Genomic DNA, 23,773 nt, shown 5'->3' with positions numbered 1-23,773 from the left:
CTTTTTTTTTTTTTGTTTTTCGAGACAGGGTTTCTCTGTGGCTTTGGAGCCTGTCCTGGAACTAGCTCTGTAGACCAGGCTGGTCTCGAACTCACAGAGATCCGCCTGCCTCTGCCTCCTGAGTGCTGGGATTACAGGCGTGCGCCACCACCGCCCGGCCATAGGTGAGATTTTTAACTACTTTCTGCTATCTACACTAGCATGGGAGCTCCAAGAAAAGATCTCATCTCACCTGTCCACGACAGTGTCCTCAAGCCTGGCAAACAGAAATTACTGCAAAAGGGGGACTTCAATACATTATTCCCACAGTGAAACCACTTCCACAGTCAATAACTAACCAACTACAGAGAAGATAAACTTAATGGGACCATTTGTGTTGTGTCCCCCTCTATATCTAGAAGACAATGCAAGCTGATCCCAACCAGAGATGATACAAGAAAAGCTTAAAAAATGGAGCCCAGGTGTAGATCACTGAGGTCCTGACCTGGATGGATGGAGGAGCTATTGCTCTAAATAAACAGAAATTTAAAAAAAAAAAACTTTTTAAAAGTGGATCTTCTTCTACTACCAGCTATGCAGTCAAAGATGAATGACTTGGCAAATATCATTGGCCTCAGTTTTTTCATCTGTAAATAGAAAATAGAACTGAATAACTGAATACTAAGAATCACCAGAACCAAGCTGGGCATGGTGATGCAATGCCTTTAATCCCAGCACTCAGAAAAGAGGCAGGTTGATCTCTGTGAGTTCAAGGCCAGCCAGGTCTACAGAGAGAATTCCAGGGCAGTCAGGGTTATTACACACAGAAACACTGTCTTGAAAAGCCAAGAAACAAAAAACCCACCAGAACCTTCTAGCTTCAAAGCTGTATGATTTTAAGTGGAGAGCCATGAGGGAACTGACAAGAATGGAAGGTAGAGAGAATTTAGTCTCATTTTTTTATGATGTGTGGTGCCAGGGTTGGAAGCAGGGCATTCACCACTACACCACAGAGCCACCAGAACCCTACTTGTAGTTCTTACTAAAGTGGGTCTTTACTACACAAAGAAACTGAGCCCTCACTCAAACAGCAATCACCTTCTCTGAGCCAAGAGATATAATGAAACAAACAGAGCTCCCTAACTCAGACAGCCTGAGATAGGAGGTGAAACAAGCCCCTAGGTTCAACTAATACAACCAGAAAACAACTCACACTCCGATGCTGTAAACCTGGTCAAACCCACTGGCTCAGGAGAACACAGCCATACAGAAGATATTGTGTTAGTCTGCTAAATGACATGCAGTCCAACTGCCTTCTAAATACTTTAGATAAGTTTGTACCCAAAGATTAGGGCTGCTAATTCAGCAGAAGTTTCTTTCTGCAGTGGGCAATAATTAATGGAGACATTCATACTGGTCAAAATGCTGCGATTAAGTGAGAGTTAAGTGCTTAGACAGGGCATCTACATCAACACACCTTGCCCCAGACTCAAGCAATAACGTGAAATAAGGAGCAGAAAGAAAGAGGAGTGCTGTCTTCCTAGCATGTATGGTCGCTGCATGAACTCATGCAGTTATGATAACCTGCACAAGAACCATACAAGAGCAAGCCAGTACCAGTCCACATTTCAACAGAAGTAACTGGATTCAGTGGGTCGCAGAAGAGGAGGAGGAGGAGAAGAAGAAGAAGAAAAGAGAAAAATGTATGGCCAGATACAATGATGCATACCTTTAATTCTAGCACAAGGGAGACAGACAGAGGCAGACATCTTTGCCAGAGGCCAGCCTGGTCTACATAGCAAATCCCAATCTAACCAGAGCTAAAAAGTGAGGCATATTCTCCAGAGGAGGTAGGGGAACAACTTTTAACCAAAAGTGATTTCATAATCCAATCAGTCATGACCTGTAGTTTGAAAAATACTTGTTTGAAATATATTAAAAATAACTTAATTTGGGCTGAAGAGATGGCTCAGTGGTTAAGAGCATTGCCTGCTCTTCCAAAGGTCCTGAGTTCAATTCCCAGCAACCACATGGTGGCTCACAACCATCTATAATGAGGTCTGGTGCCCTCTTCTAGCCTGCAGACATACACAGAGACAGAATATTGTATACATAGTAAGTAAATAAATATAAAAAAATAACTTAATCTTCTGAGTCACCACTGTGAGCATGTTAATTACAATGTGCTATAAAGGCAGAGTAATGGCCCTGGGGCCTAAAACCCAGGGTCATCAACTTAGCGAGGTATTTTTTTGAGGTCTCATGATAGACTGTAACTCTCTAGTCTCTTAACCTCTTATCACACTGTTCTTTCTCATTGTTGTCAGTCACATTTGCCTCTGAAGGTTTTACTTTTTAACACACTCACAATTTAAAAGTGGAAGTAATTTTGCCCAAGCAGTGGCACACACCTTTAATCCCAGCACTCAGGAGGCAGAGGCAGGCGGATCTCAATTGAGTTCAATGCCAGACTAGTCTACAGAGTTAGTTCCAGGACAGCTAAGACTACACAGAGAAACCCTGCCTCACAAAACAAAAAAACAAAACAAAACAAAAGCATATGTAATTTTGTTTTTCATTAAACTAAGTGGAAGGCCAGATAGGGAGTACAGTGCTTGCCTGGTATGCACAAGGCATTGGGTTCAATGCACAGTACTGAATAAAAACCTTTCCTTGGCTACGTACCAAGGTTAAGCCCAACCTGGGCTCTGGTCAAAAAAAAAAAAAAAAAAAAAAGTAAAAATAAAAATATTGTTTAAACAGATGTCACATTACACTTACACGGAATTATGTAAATTAAAAACAATTAGGAAACAAGACCTACTTAGTGAGCCAAACTCATAAAGAAATCCTGGGGGTTGGAGAAACAGCTTAAGAGATAAGAACAGTGTCTATATCTCTAACTCAAGTCCCCATCTGTAATTGCCTCCTGCACTGCCTACTTGTGGTGCACAAGCATGTGTGCAAGCAAAACACCCAAACACAAATAAAATAAAATAAAATAAAGCATATGGCAAACACACACCAATATGTACACATTAAAAAAAAAAAAAAAACCACTGGGAAGTGGTGATGCACACCTTTAAACCCAGCACTCGGGAGGAAGAGGCAGTGGAATCTCTCTGAGTTTGAGGCCAGCCTGGACTACAGAGTGAGTTCCAGGACAGGCTCCAAAACTACACAGAGAAACCCTGTCTCAAAAAAAAAAAAAAAATAATAATAATAATAATAATAATATAAAAATAAAAATTCTGCCAGGCAACCTTTAATCCCAACACTTGGGAGGCAGAGGTAGAGGCAGGTGGATCCCTTGAGTTCAAGACCAACCTGGTCTACATAGAGCGTTTCAGGATAGCCAAGGCTACACAAAGAAACGTTGCCTCAGTGGGGTGAGGAGAGAAATCTATATACCATATCTCTGTTCATATCATATACAAAAATGTAATGGTGGGTATCTTTTTAAAAGGATCATTTTGGTATTTGAGACATTTCGCTTCCCAGTGAGATTTTATTTATTTATTGAGAGTGTCATTGTGTACCTCTAGTCTAGAACTCAGGCTGGCCTCAAACTAAGGGAAATGCCTGTCTGTCTCTCAAGTGCTAGAATTAAAAGTATGCACTAACATGCCTACCAGTATTTTATTATTCTGAAAACAACATAAAACTTTTTCCAATTATAAGACAAAAAAAAAAACCACCTATGAGTAAGTAAATACTCTGATCTCTGCTTACTAATTTCACAAGTAAATTTGTTCTGCACTCCAGGCCAGCACTCATCTCTATCCCTGACCACATCCTGATGTGGGAGGGTCTTCTGTCTATGTGTTACTTTCATTGGTTAATAAAGAAACTGCCTTCGCCCTATCAATTTGATAGGACAGCAGCTTAGATAGGTGGAGTAGACAGAACAGAATGCTGGGAGAAAGAAAACATAGTTGGTCAGATGCCATGGAGCCAGCCACCAGGTCAAACATGCTGAATCTTTCCCGGTAAGCCACCATTTCGTGGTGCTATACAGATTATTAGAAATGGGTTAAGCAATATGTAAGAATTAGCCAATAAGAGGCTGAAACTAATGGGCCACGGCAGTGTTTAAATGAATACAATTTGTGTGTTGTCATTTCGGGTGTAAAGCTAAACATGCAGGAGCCGGGCAGGACGAAAAGCAGGCCTGCTCGCCTCATCACTACAACATCTTGTATATATCCCTATTATATACCATATTTCACATGTCTGTTCTGTCAAACATTGGACAAACATAGCATACATATAAATTATAAGATCCCAACTGTATTAAACAGGAAGGTAGCTTATGGCACAAGCACCTATAGAACTGAAATATGTGTTTCAAATGCCCTCATCAAAGTACATCATATTCTATAGAGATATTCATCTTCAAAGGTATAAGGCATTCTTTCTGGATTAAAAAAAAAAGGCGGGCGGTGGTGGTGCACGCCTTTAATCCCAGCACTGGGAGGCAGAGGCAGGCGGATCTCTGTGAGTTCAAGGCCAGCCTGGTCTACAGAGCTAGTTGGGGGGGGGGGGCTATCTTAAGAACATTTAGGTATTGATGGCACCTGCCTATAATCCCAGCAGTTGAGAAGCTGAGATAGAAAAATCATAAATTCATGGCAAGCCCAGGAAAAGTAAGGTCCTATCCCTAAATAAACATTCTCCATCTTAAGTGACATTAGTTTTAAGGTACAAACTGAAAATTGTCTTAACAATTCTAGACTTAACCACCAATTCAAAGCTTCCTACCCAGCAACAGGCAGTTTCCTGAGAAGCATGCTTTGTGTCTGCCAACTAAGGAAGCAGACAGGTGAAGTTAGCACTGTGCTCGCATTTAAGTGGCACATTCCTAAACAGGCAACTGCACCCTTTCAAGTACAGATGAGCCCCACATACTTCAAACACCCCCAAGACTTTTGCTTTATTCACTCACTCAGCCCCATCTTTGTGAGACACGGTCTAGCTATGTAGCCATAGCTGGATTGGAATTCACTATGTACACTAGGCTGTCCTCAAACTCACTCATCCATGTATTTTTAATTTTTTTCAAGGCAACTTCAAATCAATGTTTTTCTTTGACAGAGCCTAAGATTCAATCTAGGGCCTCTTGAATACTAAGTAAACCCTCTACTACTGAACTGCATCCCTCCCCCAAACATTTTCAATTCAAAAACCCCAGCAGTAGGTTAGCCTAACAAATTCCATTTACATCTCCACCGAAGCTGTCACCATCACTTCAAATAACTGTAAAAATAGACTTTTGTACCCGCTCTACACTATATAATACTAAAAGCAATTTCTACCTAGCCAAAATAGAACATTATAATTCAAGGAAAGTCTCTAAAGAGAATGTGTGTGTGCACACACAGTGCTATAGTAGAATAAAGTTCTAGCAAGGCTGAAGCTATTTAGGACAAAAAGAATGTGATGGTTCTTTAAGGTGCATTGTGTGGCTATTAAACAGGATGGTGAGTTCCCATCCCCTATGTAAAACTGCAATGTCCAATTAGAGAAACAAAAACACTAAGCCTGAGCCCATAAAGGTCTCCTCTGCCAAACTTCAGCACACACAACTCTAAGCAGCTCCAGCATTGCTTTTTCTTTTAAACAAAGAAAAGCAATCTCCACATATTTGGACCAAACAAATCAGGTAAAATATGTTAAGTACAAAAGAATAGCAAAAAGATGTCTTTCTTTTTTTATTAACAGACTTTAATAGTTTATCTCTAATGACCTAAATATCAATTAACCTTTCTGCTAGCTTAATAATCAGCTATCAATACCCTTTCAAAAGATGACAAAATGAGCCAGCCTTAATTTATGAATTGCAACTAACTTCAATTCATAAATTAAGACCAGTTACTGTTAACTATTCAGGGAGGCTCCTCTAATCCACTTAAATTTGCAGCCATCCCCTTCCTCAAACTCTCTATGCCATTAATCTGCTTCCTCTAATCCCAGCCCTGTCTAATGCTATCCAAAGGTATGTTGTTTAAGACTGCCTGCCTCTCACAATATATGGCGAGCTAGGTGCAATCCCAAAAAACAAGAGCTGATACAGAACAGCCTGGGCCACACAGGAAGCTAGTTTCAAGACTCAAAAATGAAATGTGAGCTGTAGGAGAGCAATTACCTTTGTTTTAATCATAAGTACATCCCAAGAACGCAGCACTGCCTTACAGATGTTCAAGAATTTGTGCTGAATGCAGAGTTCTAGGCATCTCAAAAGATATAAACTTATGGAATGTCTTTGACATTTAAACAGAAGCATGATGAAGAATTTCTAAGATGCAATCAATGCCTTAAGGGAATGAAGCAATAGAAAACAAAAAGCTGGAAAATCAGAGAAAAATCTTCAAAAAGTGAGAGGTCTGGTAACTGGCTCAATAAGTAAATAAATACACTTGTCCCCTGGTCTGGCAGCCTGATTTCTACCTCCCTGGCCCACAGGGTAGGAAGAGACCCAACTCCAAGTTATCCTGACTTCCACCCACACAATGTGAAATATGCCAAAACAGACAGACACACACAAACACACACACTCTGAAATTCCAAATGTACTTTTGAGACTGAAGCCTAGACTACATTCTTATAAAGGTGGGTGTAGGAGCCTACCATGGTGTCTATCAGTAACCCCAAAACTACCAAAGCAGAAAGAAGTAGGATGCACCCTGCAGATTCATGCTAAGTAGTAAGTTCCAGGCCAACATAATAATAGACCAGGCATTATAGTGCACATCTTTAATCCCAGCACTAAGGAGGCAGATCTCTGAGAATAGAGGCCAGCCTGGTCTACAGAGCAAGTTCCAGGACAGTGCTACATAACAGAACCCATCTGGAAAAAAAAAAAAAAAATCAAAGCTAAAAATTGGGCTTGCGAGTTGGCTCCTTAATTAAGAGTGCTTACTGCTTTCCCAGAAGACCAAGGTTCAGTTCACAGTACCCACATAGCAGCTCATGACTGTTTCCATCTCCAACTCCAGGAGATCTACTGCCCTCTTCTGGCTTCCTCAGGCTCTCACACACGTGGTACACAAGTACACAGACTCATATACATACACATAAATTTTTTTTTTAATTTTTTCGAGACAGGGTTTCTCTGTGGTTTTGGAGCCTGTCCTGGAACTAGCTCTTGTAGACCAGGCTGGTCTCGAACTTAGAGATCCACCTGCCTCTGCCTCCTGAGTGCTGGGATTAAAGGCGTCCCGGCCATACACATAAATTTTTAAAAATAAATTGAAAAAAAAAAGATGTCTAGGTCATCAAACCAGTAGCCCAAGGCTACTTAGACCTAGTCTCAAACAAACAAACAAAAAAACAACAACAAATATGAAGGGCAGCCTGGTCTACAAAGATACTGCCCCACCCACCCCTAACCCCAATAAAGAGGAAAGGAAGGGATATGAATTAACAAATGCTGGTTCCCAGTAGAGTCACTAAATAAGAGCTGAGAATGCAGCTAAATTTGTACAATGCTTGCCTAAAATGCAAATAAATCCTGAATTACCATGCCCAGCACTGCATAAACCGGGTACATACCTACAATTCCAGGAAGGCAGGAGGAAGGCCAAAAGTTCAACCTCTTCCCAGTAATTCAAGATCAACCTACAAAAGATCTGATCTCAAAGACCCGGGTTCAGTTCCCAGCACCCACGTGGTAGCTCACAACCACCCATAACTACAGTTCCAGGGAATCCAACCTCCTCTTCTGATCTCCACAGACACCATGCAGACATGTGGCAAACATATACAAATATGCAACAAAATATTCATACACTGTTTTGTATTTTCAAGACAGTGTTTCTCTGTGTAGCCTTGACTGTCCTGGAACTCACTCTGTAGAACAGGCTGGCCTCGTACACAGATATCCGCCTGCCTCTGCCACCCAAGTGCTGGGATTAAAGGAATGGGCAACCACTGCAAGGCAAATGTGTAGCTCAGGCTAGCCTGGAGCTCATGATCCTCCTGCCTCTACCTCCTTCAGCAAATCCTATTGGCATTAATCACAATCAGAATTTTTTTTCAAAAATGATCATAAACTGGGGGCTGGAGAAATGGCTCAGTGGTTAAGAGCATTGCCTGCTCTTCCAAAGGTCCTGAGTTCAATTCCCAGCAACCACATGATGGCTCACAACCATCTGTAATGAGGTCTGGTGCCCTCTTCTGGCCTGCAGGCATATACACAGACAGAATATTGTATATTTAATAAATAAATAAATAAATAAATAAGTAAATAAATAAATAAATAAATATTTTTTAAAGAGATCATAAACTAACAGCTAATAACATAAATAATAAAATTAATTTAAGAAAAATTCCCAAAGTTTTTAAACAGTTCCTTCAGAAATCATGGGTCTGCATTTGTAGTATATATTACAGGCTCCAAAATATCATTACATATAGTCCAGTAAAAGCTCAAATAAAACTCAAAACACAAGGGCTGAAGTAGTTAAGAGCACTTGCTGCTCTTGTAAGTCTATTTCCTATGTGGACCAGGCTAGCCTCAAACTCAAAAGATCCACTTGTCCCCGTCTCACTAGTGCTGGGATTAAAGGCACCAACCCTGGCATTTACTGCTATAGCTGAGGACCCGAATTCAGTTCCCAGCACCTACATGGTGGCTAACAATGGTCCCCACCTCTGCTCCAGTGGATCCAAAGCCCTCTTCTGGCCTCTGGGCATCAGACAAGCATGCAGGATACTTACAAACATGCACACAAAATACTCCTACACATAAAAATGTTTTAAAAACGCAAAAAGAAATAACCAAGAGGGATTGGATGGATGGCTCAGGAATTAACAGCACTGTTTGCTCCTGTGGAGAACCCAGGTTGGTTCCCAGACCCACAAGATGGCTCACAGCTGTTGCTAACTCCAGTTCCAGAAAATACAGGGCCCTTGTCTGGTCTCTGTGGACACTGGGCATTCATGCAGTGTACTTAGCATACAAGCAAACAAAACAGTCATCCATATGAAATTTTTAAAAAGATCTTTAAAATACAGAAACTGGGAAGAATACACAGGAAACCACCTGCTTGTACATGACCCTGACACAGAAGGCTACATCCCCTGACCCCAAAAGCAGCTGACAACTACAAAGAAACATTTCCACAGTAGAGCTGACTCCTTGGCTCTGGAGCCCACTAAGCCATCAGAGAAATAACTCGGCACAACCTGTGAGAGCCGTAAAATCTTAGAGTCCTTGACCTAGTGAAACCACTTCTTGGCACTTTCTCTAGGGAAAAATAAAACTGAAACAAAAAGATTCCAGTATGAAGATTTTACTGTTACCACCTCTACCAAAAAAAAAAAAAAAAGATTATGAAGACTAAACTCCCAAAAGTTAGGTAGAAACTTAGCTTAGTAGGTAAGTTACTATTTAAGAATTTTAAAAAAATCCACCAGGTTAAGGGGGAACAAGGTTGATCACACATAAGCACAGCCTCACAAGGAAAAGGTCAAAGTCTAGAACAAGCAGTGGGTTCAGGTGCAACTGTGTGGTAAGATTTTTAAAAAGTGATCACACGGTTCTTTTCTAAGGAAAAAGTTCTCAATTCTTTTCACACAAAACCCAAGTCTGATTCAGGCTGGCTGAGTAGCTAAGTCCTAGTCCAGCAAAAGCAAGGTCCTGGGTTAGAGTTCCAGGCCGGGGAAGGTCCAGAAATAAAATGGTGCTTCAACAGCAGTGAACTTCTAGGCTGGCAAGAATATTTTGCTACCATAAACATAACATTATCAATGCCACTTTTTCTTGTTAATTCTTCTAAGTTTATTTATTGTGGGGGAGGGGGAAAATGCCCCTGGCAGGCGTGTGGAGGTCAGAGGACAACTGGCAGTAGTCATTTGCTTGCTGCAACCATGGTGGTGGGGTGGGACTCCTGGTTGACAGGCCTAGCAGCTAGCACCTTTACCCACTGACCCATCTCAGCGGCCCCCAATGCTACATCCCCCCCTTCCTCAGCCACGTTGACAGTCTTATTTTTAGTGACACATACAAACCCAAGCAAAATTCTAGAGGTTGTAATGGATTTACAAAGAACCCAGAGAAGACTGAGAACTTAAAAGCTATTCTACCAGTGTTAACATTAACCAAGGCTCTGTACAGAACAAAATTGCATATTCTGAGTCTGGTACTGGACTAAAAACTTCATCAAAAGAGTGAGTGCTAACATGTATACTTCAAGTGACAGAACTCAAAGTAAGGAAAACTCTAAATGCCTTTAACTTTTGAGGACCCTCAGGAGCAGAAAGATGACTGGCACTCTTGCTCACCTCCCTGTAGAATAATTCCACTACAACCTAATCTTTATGCCTAAGGAGATAGTGAAGTTTAGAAACTTTAGTTTTAGTTGGTATTTGAACAAGTTAAATACATCTGCCACTCTCTGATAACTAAAGGGAAAACATGGAAAAGCAAAGAAAATGGGATGCATTCATAAATTTAAATATTTTTCTTTTTTTCACTAAAAGTCAAGGACAAAACAAAAGAAACTCAAATTATAAAACCTTAACTTCACTGAGTTGGGGGAAAAATGGTTAAATTTGAACTAAACAAGCTAAGGAGGGTTTGAAATGTCTCATGCTAAAGAAAATTGGAAGTGTGGGGGAATAAAGTAAAAAACAGACTGTTCCCAGCAGGATCCCTTAAAAACCTGCTCTGATTCACCCCACGGCTTAACTTCTGCTGTAAAGGAATACTCTCTAGAAATGGACGACTGGAAACTGCGGCTAAAAAGAAAACTCAGTACATGAAAAATCCCCATAGCCCACCTCCTAAGTTCTGGATGTCTATTTAAGGAGGAGGCTGGTCAAGGCTCTGCCAACCAGGCCTAGGCCAGAGGGAGGCACAGTAGTGCCTGTAACACGGATGGACTCGGGGCACAGGGGAAATGGACTTGCATGCCCTTGGTAAGCTCTGGCGGCGCTTCCCAAGTTAAGGACACCGGCCACAATGGAATGGAGTCTATTGGCATTTGCCTCCCCGTTTTAACACTAAGCGTTTTCTTAGTTCGTGAAATACGAACTGACAATCACCTCCACCCCTCCCCACCCCCGCGCGCGCACACCCTCCAGAGTCAAGCCCAGTCACACAGGACAGCACCCGGCTTCCAGCTTCTACCAACAAAACCGGGCCCAGGGGAAAGGAGAGAGAAGGGGGGCGCGGGCGCAAACCAACACCCGCGATGTTGCCATCAGAACCCGACCCAAAAAACTCCTCTGTTGCGGTTCCTCATCTCTAGAAATTTCAGGAATTGGGACGGGGGGCTGCGGGGAAAATGCGCTGCGTGTCCGATGCCCGCAGCCAACCCACCTCGCGAGTCCGGCCCTCGCCCACCTCTATTCAAAGACGCCTTCTGCTCGGCGGACGAGGAACAGCAATGCGGATCGGCCACCACCCGCGCGCAGGGGACCTTGCGGGGAAGGAGGGAGGCCGGCCCGAAGGGAGCCGGGCACTCCCACCCCTTCCCCAGCTGGGGGAGGGCAGCCCGCCGCGGGAACCCCGCCGCCCCAGATCTAAAGGGGGGGATGGGTGCGGGAGGCCGCTAACCACCCACCTCGCCTCGGATGACCACCGTCCTAGGGGCTGCGGGGCGGGAGTTAGATATGCAGGACAACCGGCTGACCCTACTTGGGGCGGCCGGGCCTCAACTTCCCCTCCTCCCTCCAGGCTCCCCCACCTGGCAAAGTGGCTCAGTTTAGGACAGGGACCCCTTCGACGTGCACCCAGGCCCAGCCGCCCTTCCATCACGGGTAGGGAACGCTGCAAGGGGGTGGGGCGGGGATGCCAATCGCCTCTCGCACACACACGAGGGGCAGAGGGCCGCCCCGGCCGTCCATCTTGACCGTCTGGGGGAGGGGACGGGATGGTGCAGGAGGCTGGACACGGCCTGTGAAGCCCGAAGAATTCGTCCGGCGCCTCCCGCCCCTCCGCGGGCCCCCAGCCCACCGCGATGCGGGCCCGTCACGGGGCGAGGCGGGGGAGGGGACGAGCGGCGCGGGATCGGCCCGGCGGGCGCGGAGGGGGCTGGGGAGCCGACACCCACCTGCCCAGACCGGGGCGCCCGACGCCCGCGGCCGCCGAGGAAGACGCCACCGGCGCAGCCGGGGCCGGCACCGCGGAAGACGAAGACGACGCGGCCGAGGCCGGCGCGGCGCCGGGCGACGAGAGCAGGCCACCGCCGGGCTTGCGGCCACTGGCGGGCGCGGGCGGCTGCGGCTTCAGCGACATGGTGAGCGGCCCATACACCGGCTCGCACGCCGGGCGGGGACAGCCGGGAGCCGGGCGCGCTGAAGAGACGCCGGAGCGCGGCGGGGACGCGCGGACGCCAAGCGGGCAGGCGCGGGCTGGCGCGGTCGCGGGAGCCAGGGGCAGCAGGACAACGACGAAGGGGCGGGGAGGCCCGCAGACACCGAACAGTCGCCGGGAGCCGGGCCGGGACACGCCGTTGCCGTTGCTACCAAAACAGTCTGAGGCGCAGGGCGGCGAGCGCGGCCCGCGGGGAGGGGCGCCGGGGCCGCGCGGGGGAGGGCCGGCGGAGGGATACGTCGCCGCGCCGCCCCGCCCGCCGCGCCGCGCCGTCCGCGGGAGCGAGCGCCGCGCGGCCCAGCCCGGCAGGCGGCGCGGCTCCGGGCCCGGCGCGGGCCGCTGAGCGGCGGCGGTCGACGGGCGCATGGGAACCCGGCTCGCGGGCGCGCACGGGGCGACGCGGCCGGGAGGGCGCAGAGATGCGAAACGGAGCTGGGGGTGGGGGGACTCTTTACCGGAAGTCGGAAGGGTCAGGCGGAAGTCGAACGTGAGACGGCTTGGGGGGCCGGCCGGGACACGTGAGGAGCGGGCGCTGCGCTGGGCCGCGTTCGCTCTCGGGGGTCGGGCGAGGGCCGCGGGGATCCGCCCTCGCTGAGGCGGGTCTGCCCTTCGGGGAGGGAGTGCTGATCTTCGCCTGCGGGGCGCCCGGAGCGGCTCCGCTGCAGACAGCCTAGGGGTTGGCCCTCGGGCGCCTTCGGGGCGGAGACCCGCGGTTTCTTCCGCGAACCCCGGGCCTGGCACACAGTAGACCCCCAGGTGCCACTGCGTGTTTGGTTTCCCTGCCAGCACGGGAAGCTTGCCACCAGTGAAGCCACCGCCAGCTGCTTCACTTTGCCCCATTTTATCCACCCCAGCTAACTGTTGGGTATCTGACCTTCATTTGAACCCGTTTTCCCTCACCCGAACTTTATATTCCTCCTTCGGGAGACTCGAAAGGAAATGGACGTGATTGGTAGAGCTGGATAATGGGGTCTTGCCATGGATAATGGGGTCTCCCTCAGTGGAGACAAAACAGACCTTACTAAAATGTGAACTTTAGACCTTGACCCTTTTAGAAGTTTTACTTTAACTCGGAGAGGCTGCCAAACACTGTAGTCCGTTTTTTAACATGTTGTAATTCAATTGGAAGCAAGTAGGTAACTTTTTTTTGCAACAAGTTTTAAGTTTTTTTGTTTTTCTTTTTTAAGTGAATTGCTTAAGAAAATGATGGGCCGCAGAACAGCAAAGTCCCCCTCATTCTACTAAGATCATCCACATAAAGTCAGGCACGGTGTTCATACCTGTAATATGAGAATTTGGGAAGTGGAGGCAGGATTAGAACTTCAAGGTCATCTTCACCTTCCGATGGAAATTCTAGGCGAGACTAAAAATACAGGAGACCCAGTCTTTTTTGTTTTGTTTTGTTTTGTTTTTCGAGACAGGGTTTCTCTGTAGCTTTAGAGCCTGCACTGGAACTAGCTCTTGTAGACTAGGCTGGCCCCGAACCCACAGAAATCCTCCTGCCTCTGCCTCCAGAGTGCTGGGATTAAAAGCGTGCACCACCACCGCCCGGCTTGTTGAAGAGACCCAGTCTTAAAGTAGTGACCCCTGGTTATGGCACAATCCTTTAATCCCAGCACTCAAGGCAAGTGGATCTCTCAGTTCAAGACTAGCGCTTAGTCTACACAGATTAAAATTTGGAACATATTAAAGAGTCACTAGTAGTCCAATTGAAAATAATTCAATCTCCTGGCTGATTAAAATGACCTTAATCCCAGTCCTTGGGAGGCGGAAGCAGGTGGATCTCTTGGATCTCTGAGTTCCAGGCCAGCCTGGCCTACAGAGTGAATTCCGGGACAGAAGGGGCTACAAAAAGATACCTTTTATAAAAAAAAAAAAAAAAAAAAAAAAAAAAAAAAAAAAAAAAAAAAAAAAACCTTAACCGGAAGAAGCTTTGCTTGGATGCAAAGCCTTGAATCTTACTGCTTGGGAGGTAAAGGTCAACCCTAGCTACATAGCGTATTCAGCGTATTCTACGGTTAATGTGAGACATTGTTTCCAAAAAGAAACCAAAAATAACAAATCTAAGATTTAAAATAGTATCTGATTCCTAAATTGAAAATGAATTAGTAAAATATATACAAATACCAGCAATTTCATGTTAAAGATTTTTTTTATGTTAAAGATTTTTTTTTATGTTAAAGATTTTTTAAACATTTTATTTTATGTGCATTGGTATTTGGCCTGCACATATGCCTGTGTAAGGGAGTCAGACCCACTGGACCTGGAGTTATAGACAGTTGTGAGCTATGGTGTGGGTGCTGGAAATTGAACCCCAGTCCTCCGAAGGAGCAACCAGTGCTCTTAAGTCATCTCTCCAGCCCTGTTTTTTTTTTGTTTGTTTGTTTTTTTATACTCCGTTTAACTCTGTGTTGTCTGCATCTGTTTGTGTTAACATATGTATGTATGGCATCTGGAGATCAGAAGAGGGTATCAGATCCCCAGAACTGGAATTGATGTTCGTGAGCCACAATGTGGGTGCTTGGAATTGAATCTGAGTCCTCTAGAAAAACAAGCAGTGCTCTAGCTTAGCAGAGTGAGCGCTCCAAACCCAAGATATGCTTTAAATTAACCTAAAGGATATTGCCGGGCGATGGTGGCACAAGCCTTTAATCCTAGCACTCAGGAGGCAGAGGCAGGCGGATCTCTGTGAGTTCGAGACCAGCCTGGTCTACAGAGCTAGTGCCAGGACAGGCTCCAAAGCCACAGAGAAACCCTGTCTCGAAAAAAAAAAAAAAAAAAAAAAAAAAAAAAAGGATATCAAAACTGAAAAAAACAAATGACTAAGAAAAAAGGCCCCATACAAAAAGCATCTTCATTCAGAACTGGAGCCAAGCTCTCAGAATTCAATGGGAAGGTCAAGTTCCAAGCACACTTTGAAGGAAAGAGAATTTGAACAAGAGTGCCTGAACTTGGTAGCTACATATGACTTCATTTACGCTAAGTAAATGGGTTTGGGTTTTAAATAACATTTATGTATTTACTTATTTTGTGTATATGTATGTGTGTGGGATCAAACAGTTCAGACTCAGTGACAAGCACCTTTACCCTCTAATCTATCTGGCTGACCTGGTTTTAGGTGTTTGTATCTGAGACAGGGTCTCACTCTGTAGCTCTGGTTGTCCTGGAACTTGCAGAGATCCCCCTACCTCTGTTCCCCAGGTTCTGAGGTCAGTGTACCATTATGCCTGGTGTAGAGTTGCTTTTGCTTTCTAGGAAGACCTGACAAGAACTATGAAATGGGCATTGCTGTGGAGCTGCTCTTGGAGCTGGAGACTTCTGAGAACATCTTTGACATCTGAGAGACTTTATAGCCTGAAACCCTGAGGCTGAGCTCAGGGTGTGGCTTAGTGCTGTAACGTGGGCTTAGCATTTGAGGCCTGGGGTTCAATCCCTAGCACTGAAACATAATGAAGAGTGTCAGGATAATGCCCTTTCAGAGCAGTGATCTGGGAAGCCGTCTCTACAGTGGCTCAGAATGACCTTTGTCCTAGTGTCTGCCCACTGGAATATAAGCTATGCCTCATGACTCCTTCCTAAGTAAAAACTGGGGAAAGAAACTAAGGCATTTCACTTAAAAGATTAGGTCACAATAAGACCTTTATTTCAGCTGAATCGAGCTACTCGAAAGACCTTGCTCAAAAAACAAAAACAGTAGGGCATAATCATGTGTTCCTTTAATCCTGGCACTCTAGCAGCAGAGGCAGGTCTAGTATACATAGCAGGTTCAAACCACCAACCTTATTTCCAAAAGGAGAAAAGGTAAAAGAAAGAAAGAGAGAAAGAAAGAAAGAAAGAAAGAAAGAAAGAAAGAAAGAGCGAGCTAGGGTTGTAGTCGAGTTGGCAAAGCGCTTGCCTACTGTGCTTGAAGGCCTGAGTTCAGTCCTCAGCGCTGCATAAACAAGGAATGGTAGGAATACCTGTAATCCCAGCACTTGGAAGAAGTTCAAGGGCATCTTCAGCTACATTGCAAGTATTTTTTGTTTGGTTGGTGTGGTGATATTTTGTGCTCTTACAAATAAAGCTTGCCTGGAGATCAGAGGGCAGAGCTAGCCGCTAGTTAACCATAGAGACCAGGCATTGGTGGCAAACACCTTCAATTCCACCACTTGGGAGGAGGAATCAGGAAGATCAGGAGTTCAAGGTCACCCTGGGCTACGGAGAAGCTCCACCTAAAAGAGAAGCAGAGCCAGAGTTGTTGAGGTAAGAACTATCTAAAAGCTTGCTGCTCTGCTTCTCTGATGTTGGCCTGACCACAGGAGAGAGAATCTATTGCAGTCATGTCCACTGTGATTGCAGCTATAGCTGCTTATGGTTTCGGTTCAGGGTTCAAATCAGACTCCGACAATGAGGGCAGCTGGCGTCTGCTGCTAGCTGCTGACTTTTCACGCATTCAGCCAAGCCTTCTCTGATAGTGGCGGTGGACTTGGCTCCAGAGGTAGCATTTAAGGAAGATTTGGAAACTGGAATTTTCCTGCTTTCTGGATATGCAGAGCCAGCACATATCAGTGACTTCATGTTTGAACATCAAACTGGTCAGAAGAAAACTATAAGAGAACAAAGTTCAAAGAAAATAATGTATCTAATATTAATGGTTTCTTGGGGCTATGGACAGAATATATGTATGAAAAAGATGTCACCAAACCTTCAGAGGAAGAACAAAAGGAGTTGGATGAAATCACAGCAAAGAGAGAAAAAGGCAAATAGGAAGAGAAGAGACCGGGAGAGAAGACAATCTTACATGTTGAAGAAATGTATGACTATCAAGGCAGGTCCTACCTTCACATACCTCAGGATGTTGGTGTTAATGTTAATCTACGGTCATCTGTGCCACCTGAAACAAATTCCCAAAAAACAAATTCATGTATGGTCTGGACACACAGAGGGTGTCAGTGTGCTCAGGCTGTTTCCTCTTTCTGGACATTTGTTGCTCTCTTGGTCTCTTGGTGGACTGTAAAATTAAGCTATGGAAAGTTTATGGAGACTGGCGCTGTCTAACATTTATTGGTCACAGTAAAGCTGTAAGGGACATCTGCTTCAACACTGCAGAAATATTCTGCCTGCATGTATGCCTGCAGGCCAGAAGAGGGCACCAGATCTCATTACAGATGGTTGTAAGTCACCATGTGCTGGGAATTGAACTCAGGACTTTGGAAGAGCAGCCAGTGCTCTTCACTGAGCCATCTCTCCAGCACCCATATAGGTGATCTTTTCATACACAGTCTTATGAAGTTGACTTATGGTTTTTGGCTGCTCTGCTTTGCTGATCTTTCAGTATTTACCCTGATATCTGACTCTGGGTTCTTATTATTAAGATCGATTAGATCAATTAGAATTCGAGCTATAGGTTGGTTGGGGTTTTTGTTGTTTTATGTTTTTTTTTTTTGTTTTTTCCAAGATAGGGTTTCTCTGTGTAGCTGTGACTATCCTGGAACTCACTCTGTAGACCAGGCTGGCCTTGAATTCAGCAGAAATCTGCCTACCTCTGCCTCCCAAATGCTGGGATTCAAAGGCATGCACCACTACACCAGGATAAAAGTGTTGTTTGTTTATTCTAGTTTTTTTCTTGTTTGTTTGGGTTTAATAAAGGTTTTTTTAAACTAAAAAAAAACCTTTTAAAGTTATATTTTATGGCCAGGTGGTGGTGCTGCACACCTTTAATCCCAGCACTCTGGAGACAGAGGTAATCAGATCTGTTTACAGAGCAAGTTCCAGGACACCAGGGTGACACAAAGAAACCCTGTCTCCAAAAACAACAACAAAAAATTATGGGTGTTTTGTCTATCTATATATATTTTTATTTATTTACTTGATTTCATGTTTGTTTGCTTACATGTACCTCTGTGCACCAGGCATGTGACCTGTTGCTCTCAGAGGTCAAAAGAGGACATTGAGTTATAGACAGTTGAAAACTCTTATTGGGTACAGGCACTAGAACCTGGGTCCTCTACAAGAACAGTAAGTGCTTTTGACAGCTGAGCCATCTCTCCAGCCCTGTCTATATGTCTTTTATACAACTTGCTGCTTGTTTCCCACACAGGCCAGAAGAGGGCATTGGATCTCCTGGGGCCAGAGTTACAGATGGTTGTAAGTTTCCATATGTGCTGGAAGTCAAACCCGGGGTCTCTAAGCCATCTCTCTAACCCCAAATAATAGAGATACTTTAATGTAGGCTTAAGCACTAGGGTATGTTTTAGACTACCATATCTCACCAGCTTTAAAAAACAAACAAACAAACTAGTGTATAGTTGGTAAGATGGCTCAGCAGGGAAAGAAGGCATTAGGCACCCAGCCTAAGGACCTGAATTATTCAATCTTTATGACCCATATGGTAGGAGAGAACCAACACTCACTGGTTGTCCCCCCAGTCCCATATGGTTGTCATATATGTACACCCCCACACACATGCAACACACAAAATAAATACATGTATGTAAAATTAAAAGTGTAGAATTTTTTTTTTTCGAGACAGGGTTTCTCTGTGGCTTTGGAGCCTGTCCTGAAACTAGCTCTGTAGACCAGGCTGGCCTCTGCCTCCCAAGTGCTGGGATTAAAGGCATGCACCACCACCGCCCGGCTTATGTAGGATGTTTTTAAAAAGAGAAGAAAATCTAGCAGTCAAGTTGTAAATTAAATTTTGCAGGTACTTGGCAAGGATCTGAGGCCTTAACCAATAGCGGGGACTGGATGGCTACCCCAGGCATGTGGGTGAGATTGGTATCAGGTCATACTTTAGTCAGGTCTCCACTTGACTGCTAGATACCTGGAGCTCAAGTCACCCAGCTAAACGGTACCTGGACTCTTCATTTTTTTCAATATGTTTCTCTCTCTCTCTCTCTCTCTCTCTCTCTCTCTCTCTCTCTCTCTCTTTCTCTGTAGATGTGTGTATATATGTGTAGATGTGTAGGGGGGGTTCTGTAGAGGCCAGAGGTGAACAGGAGGTGTCTTCCTGAACCCTTCTCCACCTTATAGTCCCAGCTGGCCTGGAGCTCACAGAGATCTGCTCACCTCTGCCTTCTGAGTGCTGGGATTAACAGTATATGCCATCACACCTGGCATATCCATCATTTTTTAGTTGGTCTGGAGATCAAACTAAAAGTCCTCACATTTCCTTACTTTATCAGCTAAGTCATCTCTCTAGGACTGGACTGCTGCTGGACTCTTAATCTTCTGTTGCTTATGTTGCTAAACCCAGGGTTATTTGCACATGTGAAATTTACTGGTGTTGCAAAGCATTCTCTGAGCTTTCAGGGTTACAGCATCATCAGGAGGTAAAGTGACTTCATTATTCACAATGTTATCTGTTCTTCATCAATGGGCCACTGACGTACATGACCCAGATGTACTTCCTGCAAGTTTCTTGAGTCCTCAAACAAATTAAAATCTGAGCTAATATCATCCTATATTATTAGGACCTTTTTGCTTTGACTTGTGTATGGGGAGGTGGAAGCACACTGAGACTCATGTGTAAAAGCCAGAGGACAACTTGCCGAAATCAATTTTCTCCGCTGTGTGGGACCTGGAAAGAGAGCTTAGGTCCTCAGGCTTAGCAACAAGCACCTTACCTGCTGAGCCGACTTGCGGGACTCTCAGTTAATGTAATCCCAGCACGTGAGAGGTGGGGCAGGGGAACTGGGAGGGGTTCAGGGTCATCCTCTGTTAGTTGGTAATTCAGCCTGGCCTACTTGAAACCAGGCCTCAAAACACACACACAAAAAGGACATCGTAAAAAGGAAGAGGGGCTTGAGCAACCACATTGGGCAGTTCACAATCTGTAATTCAACCTGCAGGAGATCCAGGGCCTCTTCTGACCTCCAGGATACTGCTCTCATGTGCAAACACACACACACGAGTTTTAAGTGATTTTTATTTCTGTTTTATTTTTTAAATAAAATCTCACAATGTAGACCAGAATGGCCTTGAACTCATAGATATCTGCCCTCCTCTGCCACCTGAGTACTAGAAGTAAAGGCATGTGCCACCATGACTATTCTTTAAAAAAAGGACAATGGCCCATCAAAATCCCAGAAAAATTCTTCAAAGACAGACCTCGAAAGAACAGTACTCAACTTCATATGGAAAAGCAAAAAACCCAGGATAGCCCAAACAGTCCTGTACAATAAAAGAACTTCTGGAGGCATCACAATCCCTGACTTCAAACTCTACTACAGAGCTACAGTACTGAAAACTGCCTGGTACTGGCATAAAAACAGACAGGAGAACCAATGGAAATTAGTAGAAGACCCGGATATCAATCCACACATCTTCGAACACCTGATCGTTGATAAAGAAGCAAAAAATATCAAATGGAAAAAAAGCTTATTTAACAAGTTGTGCTGGCATAACTGGATATCAACATGTAGAAGAATGAAAATAGACCCATATCTAGCGCCATGCACAAAACTCAAGTCCAAATGGATCAAAGACCTCAACATAAAGCCAGCCACACTGAACCTCATAGAAGAGAAAGTGGGAAGTACACTTGAACACATTGGCACAAGGAACCACAAAATAGAACCCCAGCAGCACAGACACTGAGAGAAACAATTAATAAATGGGACCTCCTGAAACTGAAAAGCTTCTCTAAAGCAAAAGACATGATCAACAAGACAAAACGACAGCCTACAGAATGGGAAAAGATCTTCACTAACCCCACATCAGAAGAGGTCTGGTCTCCAAAATATACAAAGAATTTAAGAAATTGGACACCAGGACAGGTGATGGTGGTGCACACCTTTAATCCCAGCACTCTGGAGGCAGAGGCAGGCAGATCTCTGTGAGTTCGAGACCAGCCTGGTCTACAGAGCTAGTTCCAGGACAGGCTCCAAAGCCATAGAGAACCCCTGTCTAAAAAAAACAAAAAAAAAAAAAATGGACACCAAAAGAGCACATAATCCAATAAAAAAATGGAGTACAGACCTAAACAGAGAACTCTCAACAGAGGAATCTAAAATGGCTGAAAGACACTTCAGGAAATGTTCAACATCCTTAGTCATTAGGGAAATGCAAATCAAAACAACTCTGAGATTCCATCTTACACCTGTAAGAATGGCCAAGATCAAAAACACTGATGACAACTTATGCTGGAGAGGTTGTGGGGAAAAGGGAACACTTCTGCATTGCTGGTGGGAGTACAAGCTGGTACAGCCCCTTTAGATGTCAGTGTGGCGATTTCTCAGAAAATTAGAAAACATCCTTCTTCAAGACCCAGTAATACCACTTTTGGGTATATATCCAAAGGATGCTCAACCATGCCACAAGGACATGTGATCAACCATGTTCATAGCAGCTTTGTCTATCATAGCCAGAACCTGGAAACAACCTAAATGCCCCTCGATTAAAGAATGGATAAGAAAAATGTGGTACATTTGCACAATGGAGTTACACAGCAGAAAAAAATAACGGCAGCTTGAATTTTGCAGGAAAATGGATAGAGCTAGAAAACATTATTTTGAGTGAGGTAACCCAGACACAGAAAGACAATTATCACATGTACTCACTCACAGGTAGTTTTTAAACATAAAGCAAAGAAAGCCAGCCTACAAAACACAATCCCAGAGAACTTAGACAACAATGCAGACATAAGGGAGACTTACATAGATCTAATCTACATAGAAAGTAGAAAAAGACAAGAGCTCCTGAGTAAATTGGGAGCATGGGGACCTTGGGGGAGGATTGAAGAGGGGAGGGGAAAGGCAGGGAGGGGAGCAGAGAAAAATGTAGAACTCAATAAATATCAATAAAAAATGTATTAAAAAAGGACAATGAAAAGGCCTGGAGCGGTGGTATAGACATTTAATCTCAGCACTGGAAATGCAGAGGAAGGTGAATGGATCTCTGTGATTTCAAAGCTAGCCTGGTCTATATAGCAAATTCCAGGATAGCCAGACCCTAACTCTCAAAAACAAAACAAGACACTGAAGAATATCATTCTGCTACTGAAAACTGAAACATGTTGCTGGGGCTGCAGAGATGCTTGGCAGTAGAAAGAGTTCAGTTCCCAGCACCTATATGAGGCAGCTTACAACTGTTCCAGGGGATCCAGTGACCTCTGACCTCAGTGGACACCTGCATGCACATGCTACACATAAACTCATGCAGGCACACACACATACATAAGTATCTTTATTATTAAGTAATTTTGTTTTGTGGGAGGAGGGTAGTTTATTTTTTTCATTTTTTTGAAACGGTTTCTCTGTGTCGTGCTGGCTGAAGAAAATTCTTGCCCTCTTCTGGCCTATAAGCATACATTCCTTGCTGGGCGGTGGTGGCACATACCTTTAATCCCGGCACTAAGGAGGCAGAAGCAGGAAGATCTCTGTGAGTTCGAGGCCAACTGGGTCTACAAGAACTAGTTGCAGGACAGGCTCTAAAGCTGCAGGGAAACCTCGAAAAACCAAATTAATTAATTAATTAATTAAAAAAGCATACATTCAGGAGGCAGGTAGAACATTGTAAACATAATAAGTAAAATCTTTTTAAAAAATATATGTGATCGGGCTGGAGAGATGGCTCAGTGGTTAAGAGCATTGCCTGCTCTTCCAAAGGTCCTGAGTTCAATTCCCGGCAACCACATGGTGGCTCACAACCATCTGTAATGAGGTCTGGTGCCCTCTTCTGGCCTGCAGACATACACACAGACAGAATATTGTATACATAACAAACAAACAAACAAACAAATAAATAAATAAATATTTAAAAAATATATATGTGATCAAGCCAGGCAAAGGTTCCGGCTCCCAAGCTTGAGGACCCGAGTTAGACCCTGGGGAAAACCAACTGAAAGGAAACAGCCAACTCTCCTCTCGCTCTCTCTCACACCATACATGTAATCTTTAAAATTATATAAATAGAACTATTTTTTTAAACTGGCAACATAATACCGAACTATAATTCCAGCACTTGGGAGGTGGAGGCAGGAGGATCAGGACTTCAAAGTTAGCCAAGCATGGTGGCCCATCCCTTTAATTTCAACACTTGGAAGGCAGATGCAAATGGATATCTGTGAGGTCCTAGACAGCCAGGGGGTACATAGTGAGACCTTGTCTCAAAACAAACAGAAAAGCTAAAAGTAAAAAAAGTGTATTTCAACAATGAGCAAACACCTTTTAGATTTGGTGACTGGGTGTTGAGAGATGGCATAGTGGTTAAGATCACTGGGCTGCTCTTCCAGGGGTCCTGGGTTCAATTCCCAGCATTCACATGGTGCCTCACAGCTGTCTATAACTGTGGCCCTATGGGATCTGTTGACTTCTTCAGGTGTGTTGATGTATATGCAGACAAAACCCCATGTAAAATCAGTAAATTAGCCAAACAGTGGTGGCACACCCCTTTAATTCCAGCACTCAGGAGACAGAGGCAGGCAAATCTCTGTGAGTTCAAGGCCAGCCTGGTCTACAAGAGCTAGTTCTAAAAACAAAACAAAATAAACAAAAA

The 23,773-nt window shown here is 44.5% G+C and overlaps 1 protein-coding gene across 8 annotated transcripts in view; it reads right to left on the bottom strand.

Moving 5' to 3' along the window:
• The window catches only part of Atxn2 (ataxin 2), a 91,131-nt gene extending 78,452 nt beyond the window's left edge, over positions 1-12,679 (bottom strand). For all 8 annotated transcript variants that reach the window (XM_050159081.1, XM_050159086.1, XM_050159083.1 and 5 more), the window contains exon 1: positions 12,036-12,679. In XM_050159081.1, coding sequence (XP_050015038.1) covers positions 12,036-12,664 — 629 coding nt within the window. In that variant the 5' untranslated portion in view covers positions 12,665-12,679. The remainder of the gene's footprint in view (positions 1-12,035) is intronic.
• Between the last annotated feature and the right edge of the window lie 11,094 nt (positions 12,680-23,773).

This window comes from Alexandromys fortis, unplaced genomic scaffold, assembly GCF_014885135.2.
Source record: "Alexandromys fortis isolate MF-2015 unplaced genomic scaffold, M_Fortis_MF-2015_v1.1 scaffold_90, whole genome shotgun sequence".
NCBI classification, from domain to species: domain Eukaryota; kingdom Metazoa; phylum Chordata; class Mammalia; order Rodentia; family Cricetidae; genus Alexandromys; species Alexandromys fortis.
The sequence above is the reverse complement of the archived record's forward strand: the minus strand, read 5'-3'. Positions and strand labels throughout refer to the sequence as shown.